General features: G+C 36.1%; 1 protein-coding gene across 1 annotated transcript in view; it reads right to left on the bottom strand.

Annotated features, from left to right (window-relative positions):
- The window catches only part of METTL15 (methyltransferase 15, mitochondrial 12S rRNA N4-cytidine), a 230,018-nt gene that overhangs the window by 118,735 nt on the left and 93,795 nt on the right, over nt 1–17,488 (bottom strand). Inside the window, exon 3 of the mRNA XM_004016361.5 lies at nt 1,133–1,269. Within this exon, the coding sequence (XP_004016410.1) occupies nt 1,133–1,269 (137 nt within the window). The remainder of the gene's footprint in view (nt 1–1,132; nt 1,270–17,488) is intronic.

Raw genomic sequence — 17,488 nt, 5'->3', positions numbered from 1 at the left:
ATTGGAGAAGGAAATGGCAACCCACTCCAACGTTCTTGCCTGGAGAATCCCAGGAATGGGGGAGCCTGGTGGGCTGCCATCTGTGGGGTCACACAGAGTCGGACACGACTGAAGCAACTTAGAAGCAGCAGCAGGGACTTCACAAACACTGTGATTTTGCAAACAAAAATCTAGGTATATTTACCCTTTTATTGGGAGATGTAATCACATAGATTTGCAAAGAGTCTGGGACCTTAGAAAGGTTGAAAAGACTCTTCTAGATTTGTAATCCAACTTTCTAACTTTAGCCTGTGATTAAACCTTTCCATGGTCTTACTTTCGCTACTTCACCAGAGACCTTTTCATTGTTGGACAGCTACAACTGGTAAAAACTCTATGTCCAGTCACAATTTACCTCTAAAATTCTCACCTTTTTTTTTTTTTTGAATTTCAGTCTCTGGAGCTTAGCACAATAGAACAACTCCCCATTACAGAAAAGAGCCCTTTACATATTTGGAGATGGCCATCTGAATTCCAAGATATTTGTCTTTTACGGCCTGATGTCTTAAACAACACGGCAAAAGGACATAACTCATTAATTCAAATGTTTTTCTCTAAAGGAAAATGCTTTTATGACTTATAAAGACAATAACCTTAAATTTTTTTAAAGTTCTACCATAAATGTTCACTATTTTTGACAGAGGGATAGAAAGGTCTAAATTTATTTGTGAACTGCCAAAAGATTTCAAAGAAAACTGTATTACATTGATGTATGTAACCTCATGAATTCTAAAGAATTTTTACATACTTATTTACTCCACTAAATTCTTAGAAACTGTAAATAAAATATTTTTTAATGTTTTTAAAGTATGGATTATCTGGCAAAATACTACTGAAGGATGGGTTTCAACACATCTTCAAATATCTGCCAAAAATAATTTTTTTGTGTTTATACCTATTTACAAAGGATAAATGCAGTAATATTTTTAAGTGGTTCTAAAAATATCATTTACATCAATTCTTTTTGTATAAAAAGGGAGGAAATATTTCATTAAGTATAACATCATACAAGGGAACACAAATTCCAAAAGGTAAACCAAGATACATAAAACTGAGCAACAAAATTAACTGTCTATACAAGAGTATTACTTACGGGTACAATTCTGAAAGCTGCTCAGCTATTGCATATGCTGTTGGGTCTCTGTCTAATGCATACAGAGTAATATCTGGCTCCTTCTGCAGAATGGCTCTTGTGTGTCCTCCTGAACCAAATGTCATATCTAGAAAAACCTAGCCAACACAGAAAGAGAAAATTACCACTTAGTAAGAACAAAATTTATTCTTGCCAGCTTACTTTATTTCTAAACACACATAATGCTTTTCAGAGCTGATAGCAAATAGAGAAACAATTATACTATTAGTAATATATTTATTTTTGCCTAGAGTTCAATTTATCTTACATAAAGTTTGGATCAATTATGACTGATCAGTCCAAAAGAATTTGTCCGAGTATCAACAAAATGATAATTTTTGTCATAGGCTGGCCAGTTCACGACAAATTTACATTTCCTCTCATGAGGTCATACTGGCCATTGTGTTGTGCTGCTAGTTTTTCAGTGCTTTCAAGCTCCTGGCTAAAAATATTTCCAACAATTTCTCATCATTTGAAACAGTTTGCAACTGGTGTGACTCACTTTGTCACAGTTTCTCTATAAACACTTTATGATAAACATAAAGATATTCAAGGAGAGAGAGAGAGATTATACCTAACAGTAGTCATAGGATGAATATTTAATTAACAAATCAGACCAGGAAAAAGCCCAGGGCTTAAGTCAAAACATCTGTGATAAAATCTATCTTTGCCACTAAGGAGCTATGTTGCCCTGGAAATGTCACTTAAAATTCCAGGGTGTCTAGACTTTTCCAGAGTTAAGAAAGAAAAAGAAGGTCTAGAAAAAGATATCCCAATATCTGCCTGATTGGTAAGGTGACATATAATTTCTCATATAAAGTGAAAGTCGCTCAGTCGTGTCTAACTCTTTGTGAGTCAATGGACTCTATCCTGCCAGGCTTCTCTGTCCATAGAATTCTTCAGGCAAAAATATTGGAATGGGTAGTCATTCCCTGATCTAGGGTTTGAATTCAGATCTCCTGCATTGCAGGTAGATTCCTTACTCTTTGAGCCACCAGGGAAGCCCCAAAATTCTAGGTAGTGGCCAAAACACTTTTGAAGTAAAAGATTTACCAGGAAAACAGGATCCAATATACACGGGTACATGCATTTAAGTGCTTGGATACATTCAAGATCCAGTTAATGAAGTTATGGATCTGAATCTATTTCTTAGCTATTTTAGTTAGCTGCACTAAAAAAAGCCAGCTGAGAGTTGGGCAAGAAACTAGAAATTAGACCAGGACCACGATGGAAAAGAATATTAAAAAAAGATTATAAATATTTATATATAGATAGATATGTGTGTGTTTGTGTGTGTGTGTAAAACTGAGTCACTTTGCTGTATAACAGAGATTAGCATAACATTGTAAATCAGCTATACTTCAATTAAAAAACAAAAAGCCCAAGTGGGAAGAAATCAAGCCTGGAGCACAAGAAATATATATGTAAACAGGTTGTTGAACTGGAAGTCAAGATACTCTCAACACATCCTCTGAAAGTTATGCTCTTTAGTTTAATGCACTCTCTCAATAAATTTCACTGGTATGATGAAAATAAAAACAATTATTCCAATAATACTATTATGACAACATACACTAGAAGTTAGACTGTTAAAAATGTTTAAACATTAAACTTCTTAAAAAGTTCATGTGTACATTGCACAAAGGAAATTCCTGTAATGGATCTGAACATTTCTCTGTCCTGAATGTCATAACTTTTTCCAGGGAGACAAGGCACAATTATGCTTTGATTTTTTTTTTTTTTTTTTCCTACAAGCTACCATGCTGAGTCCTGTGTTCCAATCATGCCCTCAGAAAAGTTAGCCTACTATTCAAAGAATAATATGGAGGCAGTCTTCTGATGAAAATTGAGAAGAAGAAATATATAAAGCATTATATCAGATGTAAATGTGATGAAAAGGTACAGGCACTGCTTTTTAACATAAATTTTTTAGCATAACTTAACCTTGCACTTCTATAACGGTCAGCACGAAAGGTATGGCTACATACATTTTTCACCTTTTTAAACAGTAACTTTAAAACAATACTTGAAGTCTTATTATTTTTATGGCTGCTAGCAGTATATCCTTAAATCTTAAGATTGAATAATTTCCTCTTCCAGGCTGTATACTTATTTTATACATCTATGAAAAACTAAAAATCTTCCACCATAGTTCACCTCAGTTTTAAAATTGCTAGTGGTTTAGCGTGATTCAAACAGAGCACTTTTCCAGGCTTGGAAAAGTTATACATGTGATTCAATTCACATGATAGTATACATGTTAGAATGTCATTCTCCCAAATCATCCCACCCTCTCCCTCTCCCTCTGAGTCCAAAAGTCCGTTATACACATCTGTGTCTCTTTCCCTGTCTTGCATACAGGGTCGTCATTGCCATCTTCCTAAATTCCATATATATGTGTTAGTATACTGTATTGGTGTTTTTCTTTCTGGCTTACTTCACTCTGTATAATCGGCTCCAGTTTCATCCATCTCATCAGAACTGATTCAAATGAATTCTTTTTAACGGCTGAGTAATACTCCATTGTGTATATGTACCACAGATTTCTTATCCATTCATCTGCTGATGGACATCTAGGTTGTTTCCATGTCCTGGCTATTATAAACAGTGCTGCGATGAACATTGGGGTACATGCGTCTCTTTCAATTCTGGTTTCCTCGGTGTGTATGCCCAGAAGTGGGATTGCTGGGTCATATGGTAGTTCTATTTGCAATTTTTTAAGGAATCTCCACACTGTTCTCCATAGTGGCTGTACTAGTTTGCATTCCCACCAACAGTGTAGGAGGGTTCCCTTTTCTCCACACCCTCTCCAGCATTTATTGCTTGCAGATTTTTGGATCGCAGCCATTCTGACTGGTGTGAAGTGGTATCTCATTGTGGTTTTGATTTGCATTTCTCTAATAATGAGTGATGTTGAGCATCTTTTCATGTGTTTGTTAGCCATCCGTATGTCTTCTTTGGAGAAATGTCTATTTAGTTCTTTGGCCCATTTTTTGATTAGGTCATGTATACTATCATGTGAATTGAATCGCCAGTCTATGTCTGACGCAGGATGCAGCATGCTTGGGGCTGGTGCATGGGGATGACCCAGAAAGATGTTATGGGGAGGGAGGTGGGAGGGGGGGTTCATGTTTGGGAATGCATGTAAGAATTAAAGATTTTAAAATTTAAAAAATAAAAAACTAAAAAAAAGAAAAAAAATAAAAAATAAAACAAATTATGTTGTTCTGCCAAAAAAAAAAAAAAAAAAAGTTATACATGTGAACCAAGTAGCTGAATTCTGGTCATGCTTTCTTGTTAATCCCTAATATCAAATCCTATATAACCCTAGGTTTAAGCTAAGAGTACCACTCCAGTGTTCTTGCCAGGAGAATCCCAGGGATGGAGGAGCCTGGTGGGCTGCCGTCTCTGGGGTCACACAGAGTCGGACACGACTAAAGTGACTTAGCAACAACAACAAATACCAAATAAAGTAATTTGAACATGATTGCCTTCTCTCGAGCCAGGAAAGCCCCAATCAGTATGTAAAAAGAAAACTTCTCATTATTAAAAAATATTCTGGAAAATGTGAATTAGATTATTATAATTTACATGATTATTTTTAATCTATCATGATTATGCCCTTGGTGATATACTGAAAATAAAGGAAGTTTTCATAGTAAAAACATAATCTACTATTACCAGTCAAGTGTAACACAAAGGATGAAATAGGAGACAAATGGGATTTATGAAATGAGAACTGAACCCTACCATATGTCTTGGGTTAATAGGTGAGTGGAGCCATCAAATTTCATTTTTAAAATTCTAATACACAATGCCCATCAAAAATAATAAGTTACATCTAGCCTTTGTTAGTTACCCAGCACTACAATTGAAAAAGGAGCCAATTAGTTTCTCCTTTCTCTTGGGTCATTAACATGACATGCGATTACATTTTTTAATTTGTACAATTTGATAATAAAATAAGGAAACTGGAAAATTTTTCTTTGCTTAACAAATGTACAAGAACTAATCTGAATGTTTCTAGATAATATTTTTATGATTCTCAACTGTACATATATGTAAATGTTTATGCTACAAACATATGGAATTCTTTGAATTACCTGATATAATTTATCTAAAAAGCCAAACCCATATTTGATACCAAGAGTTTTTTTCTGGTCCTTTCATTGAATACTGGCATAACCCTGACCAAATCAGAGTTATGATTTAACTGCCTAAGTTTCAAATTCTTCATCTAAGACGTGGGAATAAAACATACCCTTGTTTATCTTGAAATTTATAAAGATTATTTTATTTCTTCCTTACAACCCTGAAGTAGGTGTTAGTAAGTTTTCTACACACAGAAACTAAAATTACACTAAGCTAGTAAGTGGCAAATGCAACAGCTGAATACAGGAGTATCTGGCTCCAAAACACTCTGACTGCATTAAATCAATAAAGTCTATATATCTGCACACTGCTTTATGGCTTTCCAAGCATTAATGCTTTCCTACTTGGTCTAACAAAAGTCTGTAAGGGAGTATGGAAAAGTGGCATTATCCACATTTTTGCAAACAGAAAACTCAGGTTCAAAGAGAAAATAAGATCAGCCCTGGGTTCTTTGGAAGGAATGATGCTAAAGCTGAAACTCCAATACTTTGGCCACCTCATGCAAAGAACTGACTCATTGGAAAAGACTTTGATGCTGAGAGGGATTAAGGGCAGGAGGAGAAGGGGACGACAGAGGATGAGATGGCTGGATGGCATCACTGACTTGATGGACATGAGTCTGAGTGAACTCCAGGAGTTGGTGATGGACAGGGAGGCCTGGTGTGCTGCGATTCATGGGGTGTCAAAGAGTCAGACACGACTGAGTGACTGAACTGAACTGAAGATCATATTACTAGTTAAGTGAGAGAAAGAGAATTCTAAACAAGGGCTCACCATCTCTGATTTCTGTGCTCTTTCTGAGAGAAATAAAAAAAGAGAAAAAAGGAGGGAAGGAACAAAACAAAAATAAGAAAAAAAATAAGTGGATGGTCTGAGATGGCTTTATAAAAAGCATACAAGAAAAATTTACTGTTTTATAGATGACTCATTCCCATTGGAACTCAGGCTCTTGAAAATCCATCTTTATGCATCTCTGTCTCTCTCCTTCCCCCTCCCTTCCTCCCGCCCTCCCTCCCTCCTTCTCTCTCTCCCCCCGTCTCTGTTCCTCTTCTCCTGTTTCAAGCAGACACCTAGAGAAGGCAATGGCACCCCACTCCAGTACTCTTGCCTGGAAAATCCCATGGGTAGAGGAGCCTGGTAGGCTGCAGTCCATGGGGTCGCTAAGAGTCAGACACAACTGAGTGACTTCACTTTCACTTTTCACTTTCATGCATTGGAGAAGGAAATGCCAACCCACTCTAGTGTTCTTGCCTGGAGAATTCCAGGGACAGGGGAGACTGGTGGGCTGCCGTCTGTGGGGTCGCACAGAATCGGACATGACTGAAGTGACTTAGCGGTAGCATTAGGTATCTAGAGCTTTAGAAAGTAGGTTCTTTCAGGATTTTTGCACAAAAGAAAGAAAAACTTTCTACAACCACTTTTATATCTTTTAGTTACAAAAAAAACAACAAAGTTCAGAAAGAGAGAAAGCTAGTTACACTGGGTAGGTAGTATCTTTAAGAAAAAGAAAGAGATTTCTTTGAAATTGAATAGAAGAGATGAGGAAAAGATGAACAAATTCCAGAGAGGTGCAGGACCAGTGAAGTGACTGACAGGTGGTAAGATCTCAGAGCTGCTAGTTAGATGACAGAATGAAGGGGATGGATCCTTGGTCATGGGCTTCTGCGTGCTACTCGAGTTCCATGCCTCTCTATGGCATAGAAGCAGCAAAAACAACCATTGGTCCTAGTGGGTCTACACAGGTTAAAACAGAAGGCATCTTAGGGGAAATTCAATGTGATATGAGGTGAGTAAGATGATGCAGGGCTTGGGCATAGCTCTGGATGGTGTGCGGGGCCTAGGGGATAAATGAAATTGAAAGCTTTACAGAACAGGGAGACTGAGGAACAGAATTGAAATGAAGGTTATTTAGAGAAGATAAAAAACTAGCATTTGCAGAATAGGATGCATAACTACAATTCTTCAATTTGCCTCCAATTTAATATGGTAGTATCAGTGCACAGTAGTAGGTGTGTAGTATGTATTTAATGATGTGAATGAAAAAAAGAGCCAAGTCTCCCAAAGCAACTATGAAGACAGCAATACTCATCTGTATATATGAATTCAGAGATACTCTTCAAGATTTAAGACTCATTATGATAGGATCATATAAAAGAGTCACAAGATGCCCAACTTTTAACCCACTTAAAATCTATGTATTCTAATATTAGCAATAGACTCATTAATAACAGAATTTCTTCAGAATATTATTAATGATAAATAATTATAAAACTCTATAACATGCTTTTATTTACTGATCATTCTCCTTTGAAGTACGAAAATGACACTTCTTAGTTTGGGTTAGCTCTTTTGATCAAATGCAACTCAATGACATTTTATCCCCATGGTCTTCTAAATATCATAGAAAAGATTAGATTTTACTTTTCACCATGATGAGTCACACTTGAATAGCTGTGGATCTGATATGGACACGGTACAAACACTGAATATTTTTCTTATTTCAGAGCTCAGAGGGTCACTCTGTTGTTCAGTCGCTCAGTCATGTCTGACTCTTTGCGACTCCGTGGACTGCAGCACTCCAGGCTTCCCTGTTCTTCACCATCACCCAGAGCTTGCTCAAACTCATGTCCATACAGTTGGTGATGCCATCCAACCAACTCATCCTCTGTTGTCCCCTTCTCCTGCTGCCTTCAATTTTTCCCAGGATCAAGGCCTTTTCTGAGTTGACTCTGCATCAGATGGCCAAAGTGTTGAAGCTTCCGCTTCAGCATCAGTATTTCCAATGAATATTCAGGACTGATTCAGAGGGACATAACAAACTATTTATTCCACCCCCTCATTTTACTTATGAAGAGACCAAGGCCCAAAGAAGGTAGCTGGTAGCTAGTTGAGAGCAAAGTTAATACAAAAAGCAGATCCTGTACTCTTTCCACTTCATCTCATAATACTCCCCCACTGAAACTATATAATCACATTGTAATAAAAGCAATTCCTCATTGAAAAGCATTTTCCTAATACAAAGATATATGCAAGTGAGAACTCTGAACAATGAGCCTCCAACACAGTTAAAAACAATTACTGTTCCACCATTTTAATTTTCTTAAGACTTCATGATGATAAGTATGTTGAAGTAAATTCCAAAGACAATTATGTTTTATATGTGACCTGAAAAAAAATTTCTGGCCATTACATACGAGAGCAACTAGTGAAGACTTACTTCTTGAGATGTTACAGCTTTCAAATGGATCTTGAAACTGAAAACAAAAAATTAATACACCTAAAATCATAGACTCACAGGTGATTAAAGCTAGAAGGATCTATAAAGATAATCCAAATTTATCATCATTATATACCACTCTGTCTTTTAGATTATGTCTATATCCCTTTTATATAATATCTCTCAAATGTGATATCCTTTAAGACAGCTAAGGCTTCTCTCTGAAGGGGTGAGACTGACAGAAATCACGGGATTTGCCCCAGATCACCCTCCATAGACTAGATACTTAAATGTTTCTTTTTTTTCCACCATAAAACTTCTAATCCTTGACATTTTCACACTGGAAAAACAATGTTAAAATTGGACAGGAAAACATTTTTAGCCACGAACAGTACGAGGGCAGATCTTCCAATTTCATTTTTCTAATGTTGATTAGTCATTTCCAATCTGTGCAAGATTTTTAATAGTAAGTTCCTCATCTGAATTTGGAAACAATATGGCCTGATTTCACTTTAAAATTTCTTCCTATGAATATTTTCTTTTCTGGCAATTACTCATTTTGAATTTTTCAAATTAAAATGCTTTTGAAAGAATGTTAGTTAAATTTCACCTATTTGTACCTAGTTTCATTTTGAAAATACTGAAATGTCTCAGGAATATACTTAACATTCTAGAGATTTTTTAGGAGGTTATTAAATTAAAATGCATAGCATTAATTGATAATCTGTGTATTTATGGAATATCCAATATAGATAAGGTCATAGAAGGTAACACAAAGATAAGTTAGGAGACTTCCAATTTGGTGAGAAACTTTAGACATGCTTACAATTAACAATTAGTAAAAAGAAATCAACACTGTAAGAAAGATATATAAAATATTTTACAAGGAGTAAAAATAAATATTAATTTTAATCAGAAATTAGATGAATGAAAGTGTAGTAGGTTATAGTTCAGCTGGGCCTTGAAGGTTGGGCAGAAGTCAGAGCTTACCCTTTCTTCTCATGTTCCACAGTCTCCAAAACTAATCAGTTATCAAGTTCAGTTAGTTTTATCATACAAATATATCTTAAGTCTTTCTATTTCCATCATCAATTCAAAGTACCCAAACTTCTTTGCTTTATTAATGCAATAACCTCAAAACTCATATCCATACCTCTAATTTCATTTCTGATTCTTCTCACTACACTGTTAACAGGATATCCATTCTAAAATAAAGTAGCAGCATGTGGCATTCCTACTTAAACCCTCTCACAGGCTCTCCAAAAGTCCATGATAGAGTCCAAACTTCTAGGCAAAATGGACAATGTTCTTCATTTCTTTCCAACATTATCTCTCACTACACCCAGGCATGAATTTTACAATGTATTCTACAGCCATACAGAAGTATGTGCAATAATCAAATATGCCAAGCTGTCTCATGACTTCTCTCCCTTTTGTCTTGTTCTCTCTCTCAAATTTTATTCTCAAATAATTTTGAGAACACTAATACGTCCACAGCTTTATTCCAAAAGTTAGAAATACAACAGTATGCCTAAATAGACACGGGTGCTGCTCTCATGTAGTTTTCAGCCTGGAGGCCTGAGTATCTCTAATATCTCTAATATAGTATCTTATTATTATATTTTTTAATATAATGACCTCTGAAAGTGTCCTAAACATTTGTGTCGCTGGTGCCAAACAATAAATAACACACAGAACGTAATCCATAAATACCTGCTGGATAAATAAAAACAAAGAGAATTAAAATTTTTAAAAAATTTGAAAAGAATTTTAAAAAGACATAGGAAAGGATATGTCTGGTACAAGGAGAGCATGTTCGACTAGACTCCAGGATTTATTAGAAGAAGAGGGTAGAAAGGAGAAAAAGGGAAACAAGAGAAATGAAAAAAGAAAAAAAAAAAAAAACCTTTCACTTATGCTCCAGATACTGGGTTAGTTTTACAGTATGTAGCCTGTCTTACTGCACATAGCAGCAGTATAAGATAGCCAAACTAGAGATCATGCAGGAAAGGCAGTGTGAGATCCTACTGCAGCAGTCCTAAAAGGCCAGGGTAAGTCATTTATCCCATATTTGCTAGACACTGGACAGCTCTGAGGGCTTCTGTTTTTGTATACAAAAAATAGTTTGACTGCCAACAGTATGAGATGGATGGTATGAGAATATAGCAGTGACCTGGTGTGAAGCACTCAGCTAAGAGGACACAAAAGCCTGAAATGTCAACAGGATTGGAGACTAATAACAAATGTATGCATGTTTATTTCATATTTATTTTATGCAAAATGTGGTGCTACATATTTTATCTGTAGTTTTCAATCATTTTATACATAGGCATAAATACACACACACATTTAGTTAATTGAATGCAATTTTCAAAACCACACTCTGAGCCAAGTCACTATTATTATTACTATTTTACAGAGGAGAAAGGGGAGATTTAGAGAGGGCTAGGCACATTTAAGCTGTCTGAGGCACAGCTAATGAATGGTGAAACCTGATTTCAAAAACAGTTCTGTCTCCTGAACATGTACTACTAATTACTTTGCTCCTTTACAGATATAAGTGAAAAAAGTGAAGTCACTCAGTCGTGTCCAACTCTTTGAGATCCCATGGACTGTAGCCCATCAGGCTCCTCGGTCCATGGGATTTTTCCAGGCATGTGGAGTAGGTTGCCATTTCCTTCTCCAGGGGATCTTCCCAACCCAGGGATCGAATCCGGGTCTCCTGCATTGTAGGCAGATGCTTTACCATCTGAGCTACCAAGGAAGCCTGCTTACAGAGGTAAGACAGTAATTATTATAGATATGGTAAGTGAAGAAGTAAGAATTGTTTAAAGGATCACAAAGCATGCTATCTAGGTAACTAAGAGGATAACTGACACCATTTATTTTGCAATTATGTTAACTATGCCACACACTTTAAAAACTTGATCTCATATAATTCTTACCACAGCCTGCACAGTAGGTAAAATAATTCTACTTTACAGATGAGTATATCAGAGTCATTTACTTAAGAAAACATGAGTTAGTGGTATAATTAGAGACAGAGGCAGAAATAAGCATTTCCTTTCCCTCACTTCTGCACTGCCCTCCATGCCCTGCCACCTCCCAGTTAGGATCAGAAGGGCCAAGTATCAATTCTTACTCCAGAAGAGAGAAAACTAAAAATATGTGAGGTTACATGCAGCTTGAGAGGGAGAACAAAGAGGTTTAAGAATTTCAAACAGGAGTGGAATAAGTCTTTGTAGTAAACTTGAAACAGTGAAGTGAGGACTATTGCTGAACAGAGATTATGAAGAGAGTTTAAAACACACACACACAAACACACTCAAGTGTAATAGGCCCAATGATAATAGCAGTAATACATAGAGGAAGCAAGAAGTTTGGTTCCTGAAAGTACTTGAAGAACATTAAGTCCTAACTGTAGTTTTAAAAGCTCATCCTAATAAAACACACACACAAACATATATATATATATATATATGAGTAAGTAACTTATTTTCATTATATATATTATACTATATATTACACCATGCAGCCTTTGGAAACATTGTGCCCCAAATATAATGCACTTGGCATACATTTACCAAATGGAACAGAGGAGAGCTCTTTGATGTAGCTAGTGAGAAAAGTGTTGAGATGAGCTAGTTATTTGGATATAAGATATGACAGATATTTTGACCCCCCCCCCCAAAAAAAGTACAAAGTAATCTGATTTATAATGTCACTGAGATGTTTATAATTGCTAAGGCAAGCTATTATTCCACCATTGTGTGCTTAAATCACTCAGACTCTCAGAGAATTCTGTAAGGCTTTACTTATGTTTTCTGTCTAATCGGTTGACAGGTAGACATTTGTCATACTGATGCATTTGCAGACCAGAAATAAATTAGAACATATAACTGTGAACATAGAAGGCCACCAACCTCATAGTCAGCAACCATTTCTCCTACAAAACCCCTTGATTTATTATTGTCTTGTCAAGGTCTGTTGAGTATCCATCTGCTATGTGCTTATTTTTGTTTTATTTGTAACTATTACATGGGCTTATGTAAAAGGAAAAAATCTCAAAAGAACATAAAAGTTATACGACAAACAAAACAATCAATGCATTGCAATAAATTTATCTCCTTCCTCATTTTATCAAGAGTATTGGTGTTACTATAATGACTCATTCTGCCTAAATTCTGCAAACATTTCATCTTGTAGCTTAAATTCTATCTTATTCACAAAAGAAATCTTACTTGTCATAACAAAACTTATTTTTTCTCTTCTTCACAAAATATGTTCTTCAATTATATCAAACAATTAGAGTATTCATCCTTGCTGGTGATGAGTAACTTTTACTCTTACCTATAATAAGGAATGAATTTCAATCACAAATCTTAGCCCTGTACAATGGACTGCCATTTGATCTGCTTTCAAATACAATGGTTGAATTAACACAAATGACTAAGAACAATATGGCATGAGTGGTCTCAATAAGCTTAATTTCTCAAAGGTCTCAGGCACAGACAATGCTAATCTGTCAGTATCTTTTGGAATAAGAAAAATAGTTTCTATTCAACACCATCAAGAAATTCAGATAATATATTCTGGACAGGCTTTTCTAGGAATAACACACAACTACCAAGCATGATAGACAGTTATTTTCTTCTAATGATTATTAAGTGTATAGATTTGGAAAAATAATGTGAAAATAATGAAATACTGAATCCTTACATAAATGTGTTCAGCAAATGCTCTTTCCAAAAATTTTTGGTGGGGGTGGGGGGCACAAGTCATTTTACTGATGGTGGCTTCAACACGGTTTAAGTATTAAATCTTAATCGCCATTAAACTAAAACCAATGATGGTAATATTTTCTATTACTCAGCCTCCAAATAACATTAATTTTATACACATCAGAGCAAACCAATATACACAAGTTGCTGTTGTTTAGTCGCCCAGTCGTGTCTGACTCTTTTGTGACCCCATGGATTGGGATTTTCCAGGCAAGAATACTGGAGTGGTTTGCCATTTCCTTTCTCCAGGGGATCGTCCCGGCCCAGGGGTCAAACCTGCATCTCCTGAATTCTTTACCACTGAGCCACTGGGGAAGTCCCATATACCTAAGTATTAGTGTTCAATTCACTGTGTGTATGTGTGACTGTGTGCAAGTGCACATGTATAAGGGTGGGTGAGGAGGAACTTCCATATTCCTTAACTTGTTCAAACATGTGACTCAAGATTGGACAAGTTTCAGACTAAGCTACACTACACAACCATGAAATCCTCATGTGGAGTACATGTTAGAAAGTAAAACTTAAGTTACAAAGAGTTTCATAAGTTAGGAAGAAGAAAAATAATCAAAAAAGTCTTTAAAAATTCAAAACAATTAGAAGAGGCAAGTTCAAGAAACTATCTAATCTAGAACAAATTGCTTCTGTGACTTTCAAGTATTACATTAATTGAAAAATAAGATATGAATGAGGCAGCAAGGTATACAAGAAAGAGATCAAAGGTCAAAATATCTGATTTCTGATCCAGAATCTATCATTTAATTGCCATAAAGGTTGGGCAAGTTACTTAATTTCTCTGAATCTCAATTTCCTCATGTATGCTGCTACTGCTAAGTCGCCTCAGTCATGTCCGACTCTGTGCAACCCCAGAGACAGCAGTCCACCAGGCTCCTCTGTCCCTGGGATTCTCCAGGCAAGAACACTGGAGTGGGTGGCATTTCCTTCTCCAATGCATGAAAGTGAAAAGTGAAAGTGAAGTCGCTCAGTCGTGTCCGCCTCCTAGCAACCCCATGGACTGCAGCCTACCAGGCTCCTCCGTCCACGGGATTTTCCAGGCAAGAGTATTGGAATGGGGTGCCATTGCCTTCTCCATCATGTATATATGGAGACAAATGTACCATTTTAGCCCATATCACCAGGTTAGTGGGATATGCAAACAAGACAATATCCTTGAAGGAAATTTGAAAATGCTATCAGTTCAGTTCAGTTCAGTTCAGTTGCTCAGTCGTGTCCGACTCTTTGCGACCCCATGAATCGCAGCACGCCAGGCCTCCCTGTCCATCACCATCTCCCGGAGTTCACTCAGACTCACGTCCATTGAGTCAGTGATGCCATTCAGCCATCTCATCCTTGGTCGTCCCCTTCTCCTCCTGCCCCCAATCCCTCCCAGCATCAGAGTCTTTTCCAATGAGTCAACTCTTCACATGAGGTGGCCAAAGTATTCGAGTTTCAGCTTTAGCATCATTCCTTCCAAAGAAATCCCAGGGTTGATCTCCTTCAGAATGGACTGGTTGGATCTCCTTGCAGTCCAAGGGACTCTCAAGAGTCTTCTCCAACACCACAGTTCAAAAGTATCAATTCTTTGGCACTCAGCCCTCTTCACAGTCCAACTCTCACATCCATACATGACTACTGGAAAAACCATAGCCTTGACTAGACGGACCTTAGTCTGCAAAGTAATGTCTCTGCTTTTGAATATGCTATCTAGGTTAGTCATAACTTTTCTTCCAAGGAATAAGCATCTTTTAATTTCATGGCTGCAATCACCATCTGCAGTGATTTTGGAGCCCTAAAAAATAAAGTCTGGCAAATGGTATAGTACTATGTAAATAATATTAATAAAATACAGCTTAATTAAGAAAATAGTTATTCACAAAAGGCCTAAATTCCATAATAATTTATCCACACATGCTATGTTGCTTCAGTTGTGTCCAAGGCTGTGCAACTCTATGGATTGTAGTGCTCCAGGCTCCTCTGTCCATGTGGATTCTCCAGACAAGAATACTTAAGTAGGCTGCCATGCCTCTTCCAGGGCATCTTCCCAACCCAGGGATTGAAGCCCTGTCTGTTACATCTCCTGCACTGGCAGGCAGGTTCTTACCACTAGCACCACCTGGGAAGCTCAAATAATTTATACTAAATACAAAAGTAATTTAGCATACAAAAAACATTTCATAGCTTCTTAATTTGAAGGAACACAAAGAGAATCTTCAGTTGGCAGATGGTCTTTAAAAGGAGCCTCTTAATAATGCTAAGACTTCTAGAAGGAGAAGTTTCAAAGAATTTTAAATGCAATAAAAATCACCTATGATATATCTGTAATAAGACAATTTCATAATTACTCCTACTTTGCTATGTCTTAAAACTAAGAAAATATTTTTGAATTATCTTCTAATTCAGCCTAAATGAAAAAAAATACAGCTTACTAGATGATCATTTAAATACTCTTTAAAAGCAAATGTTTAAATGGAAATATTATTATTACTTTTCTTGTTCAGATAGTAACACATTTAAAGGTTTTTAGTATAGCTCTTTAAAAATTTATCACAATATTAATCATATTTTGGCGCATAAACAACTGCATTTTCAAATGAATTGGACAGCAGGACCTAATTTAACTACACTGGTATTCTGACATATTACTAGAAACAAAGAATCCAAAATTTCTCAATTTTTAGCTGACCAGGAAGACTTTATACATCTTTCAATTGTGGTCAAATGAAGTTGACCAAATGAAGCGACAGTCATACTAAAATCAATTATCTAATTACCTTGATAATAAAGTAAAAATTATACACTTATTGTATAAATTCTATATGGAGTATAGAGAATTTTTGAGTATAAATTTTACAGGGAGATAAAAAGAATTATAAAATATACTGCTAGTTCCCTAATGGACATTCAGTCTACTTGAAGAGACCAAACATGAATCCCTGGAAATGATTAAATAACAAAATTCCAGACATGTCAAGTGTCAATGTATAGTTATATGTCAATGTTAACAAACAGTAAATTATATTTTATGAAAGCAAGTAATACTATAGGGGGTCATGGTCTGAAAAGTCTCCCTCCTCAAAGAAGACGGCCCCAAGTCAAACCTTGGTTAGAACCAGCTAAGCATAACAGAGCAAAGAAGGTGCACCAGAAGAAAGGAAAAATCTGAAATAAAGTCAAAGGAACATTATCCTTGAATCATTAACTGGTTTAATTGTATAGCATACAGGACTTGTAAAAAGAATAGACTAGATTGAATATTAGGTTGTCTAATGTTTCTGAGTCTGCTCTCTTCATTATAAAATGAACTCTGAAACCCTCACCTTACAGGGTTACAATGAGAATGAAATAAATTTGTGTATATAAACTGCTTAGAATACTTCCTGGCACACAGTGAGTGATTAAAAGTAATAATTATAAAGGTGATGATAATAATAATAATGATACTTACTACTTCCACCTTCAAGAAGCGCAAAAACAGATGAGAGGCCATGAAGTACAGGACTTCCTTTAGGATAATGACAGGTAGGGATGGAAGGGTTCATGTGAGGAATGACAGAAGGAAAGCTACCATGAAGAGGCACTCACCAGAACCAAAGCTTAGTTTAGATACAGATGATAAAGCTGTAAAAAACGTCAAAGTTGTCACAAAACTTTCAAACCTGTTTGGATCAAAGAAAGATGACAGCACTGACCACAAAAACCTCTGCTATAATCAGAGTAAGTAATCTGTTTTACTGGGAATCAACATGATCCTCTCAAAATCTAAAGTACCAATTTACAAGTAGAGGCATTTTTCCCTTCATACTCATGACCACTTCTAGTTTATCACATAGCTTTACATTTAAATCAATGACACTAACAGGTGTTAAGAATCAATTCTAGATCACTAACACAGAATGGATCATCCTATAAATCGATCCTCATTATTACTAATAATAGCAAAGATTCACCAGATCCTTTCTATGTACAACAACTAGGGGCTACTTTACATGACAAAACTATTAGGTAGATGTTATTATTGTTTCTATCTCACGTGGAGAAATATTTGCCTAAGGTTGCATAGTTAATACATTAGAGTTATCTGAACCTTTGATATGCTCTTAACAAAACTTGCTATAGTTTCTATAATTTATTTCTGAGTGGCACAAATATCAAATCACGTCATTCCTCTTC

The sequence above is a fragment of the Ovis aries genome, chromosome 15 (assembly GCF_016772045.2).
Source record: "Ovis aries strain OAR_USU_Benz2616 breed Rambouillet chromosome 15, ARS-UI_Ramb_v3.0, whole genome shotgun sequence".
NCBI lineage: Eukaryota > Metazoa > Chordata > Mammalia > Artiodactyla > Bovidae > Ovis > Ovis aries.
Note: the sequence above shows the minus strand (reverse complement) of the source record. Positions and strands in the feature narration are given on the sequence as shown.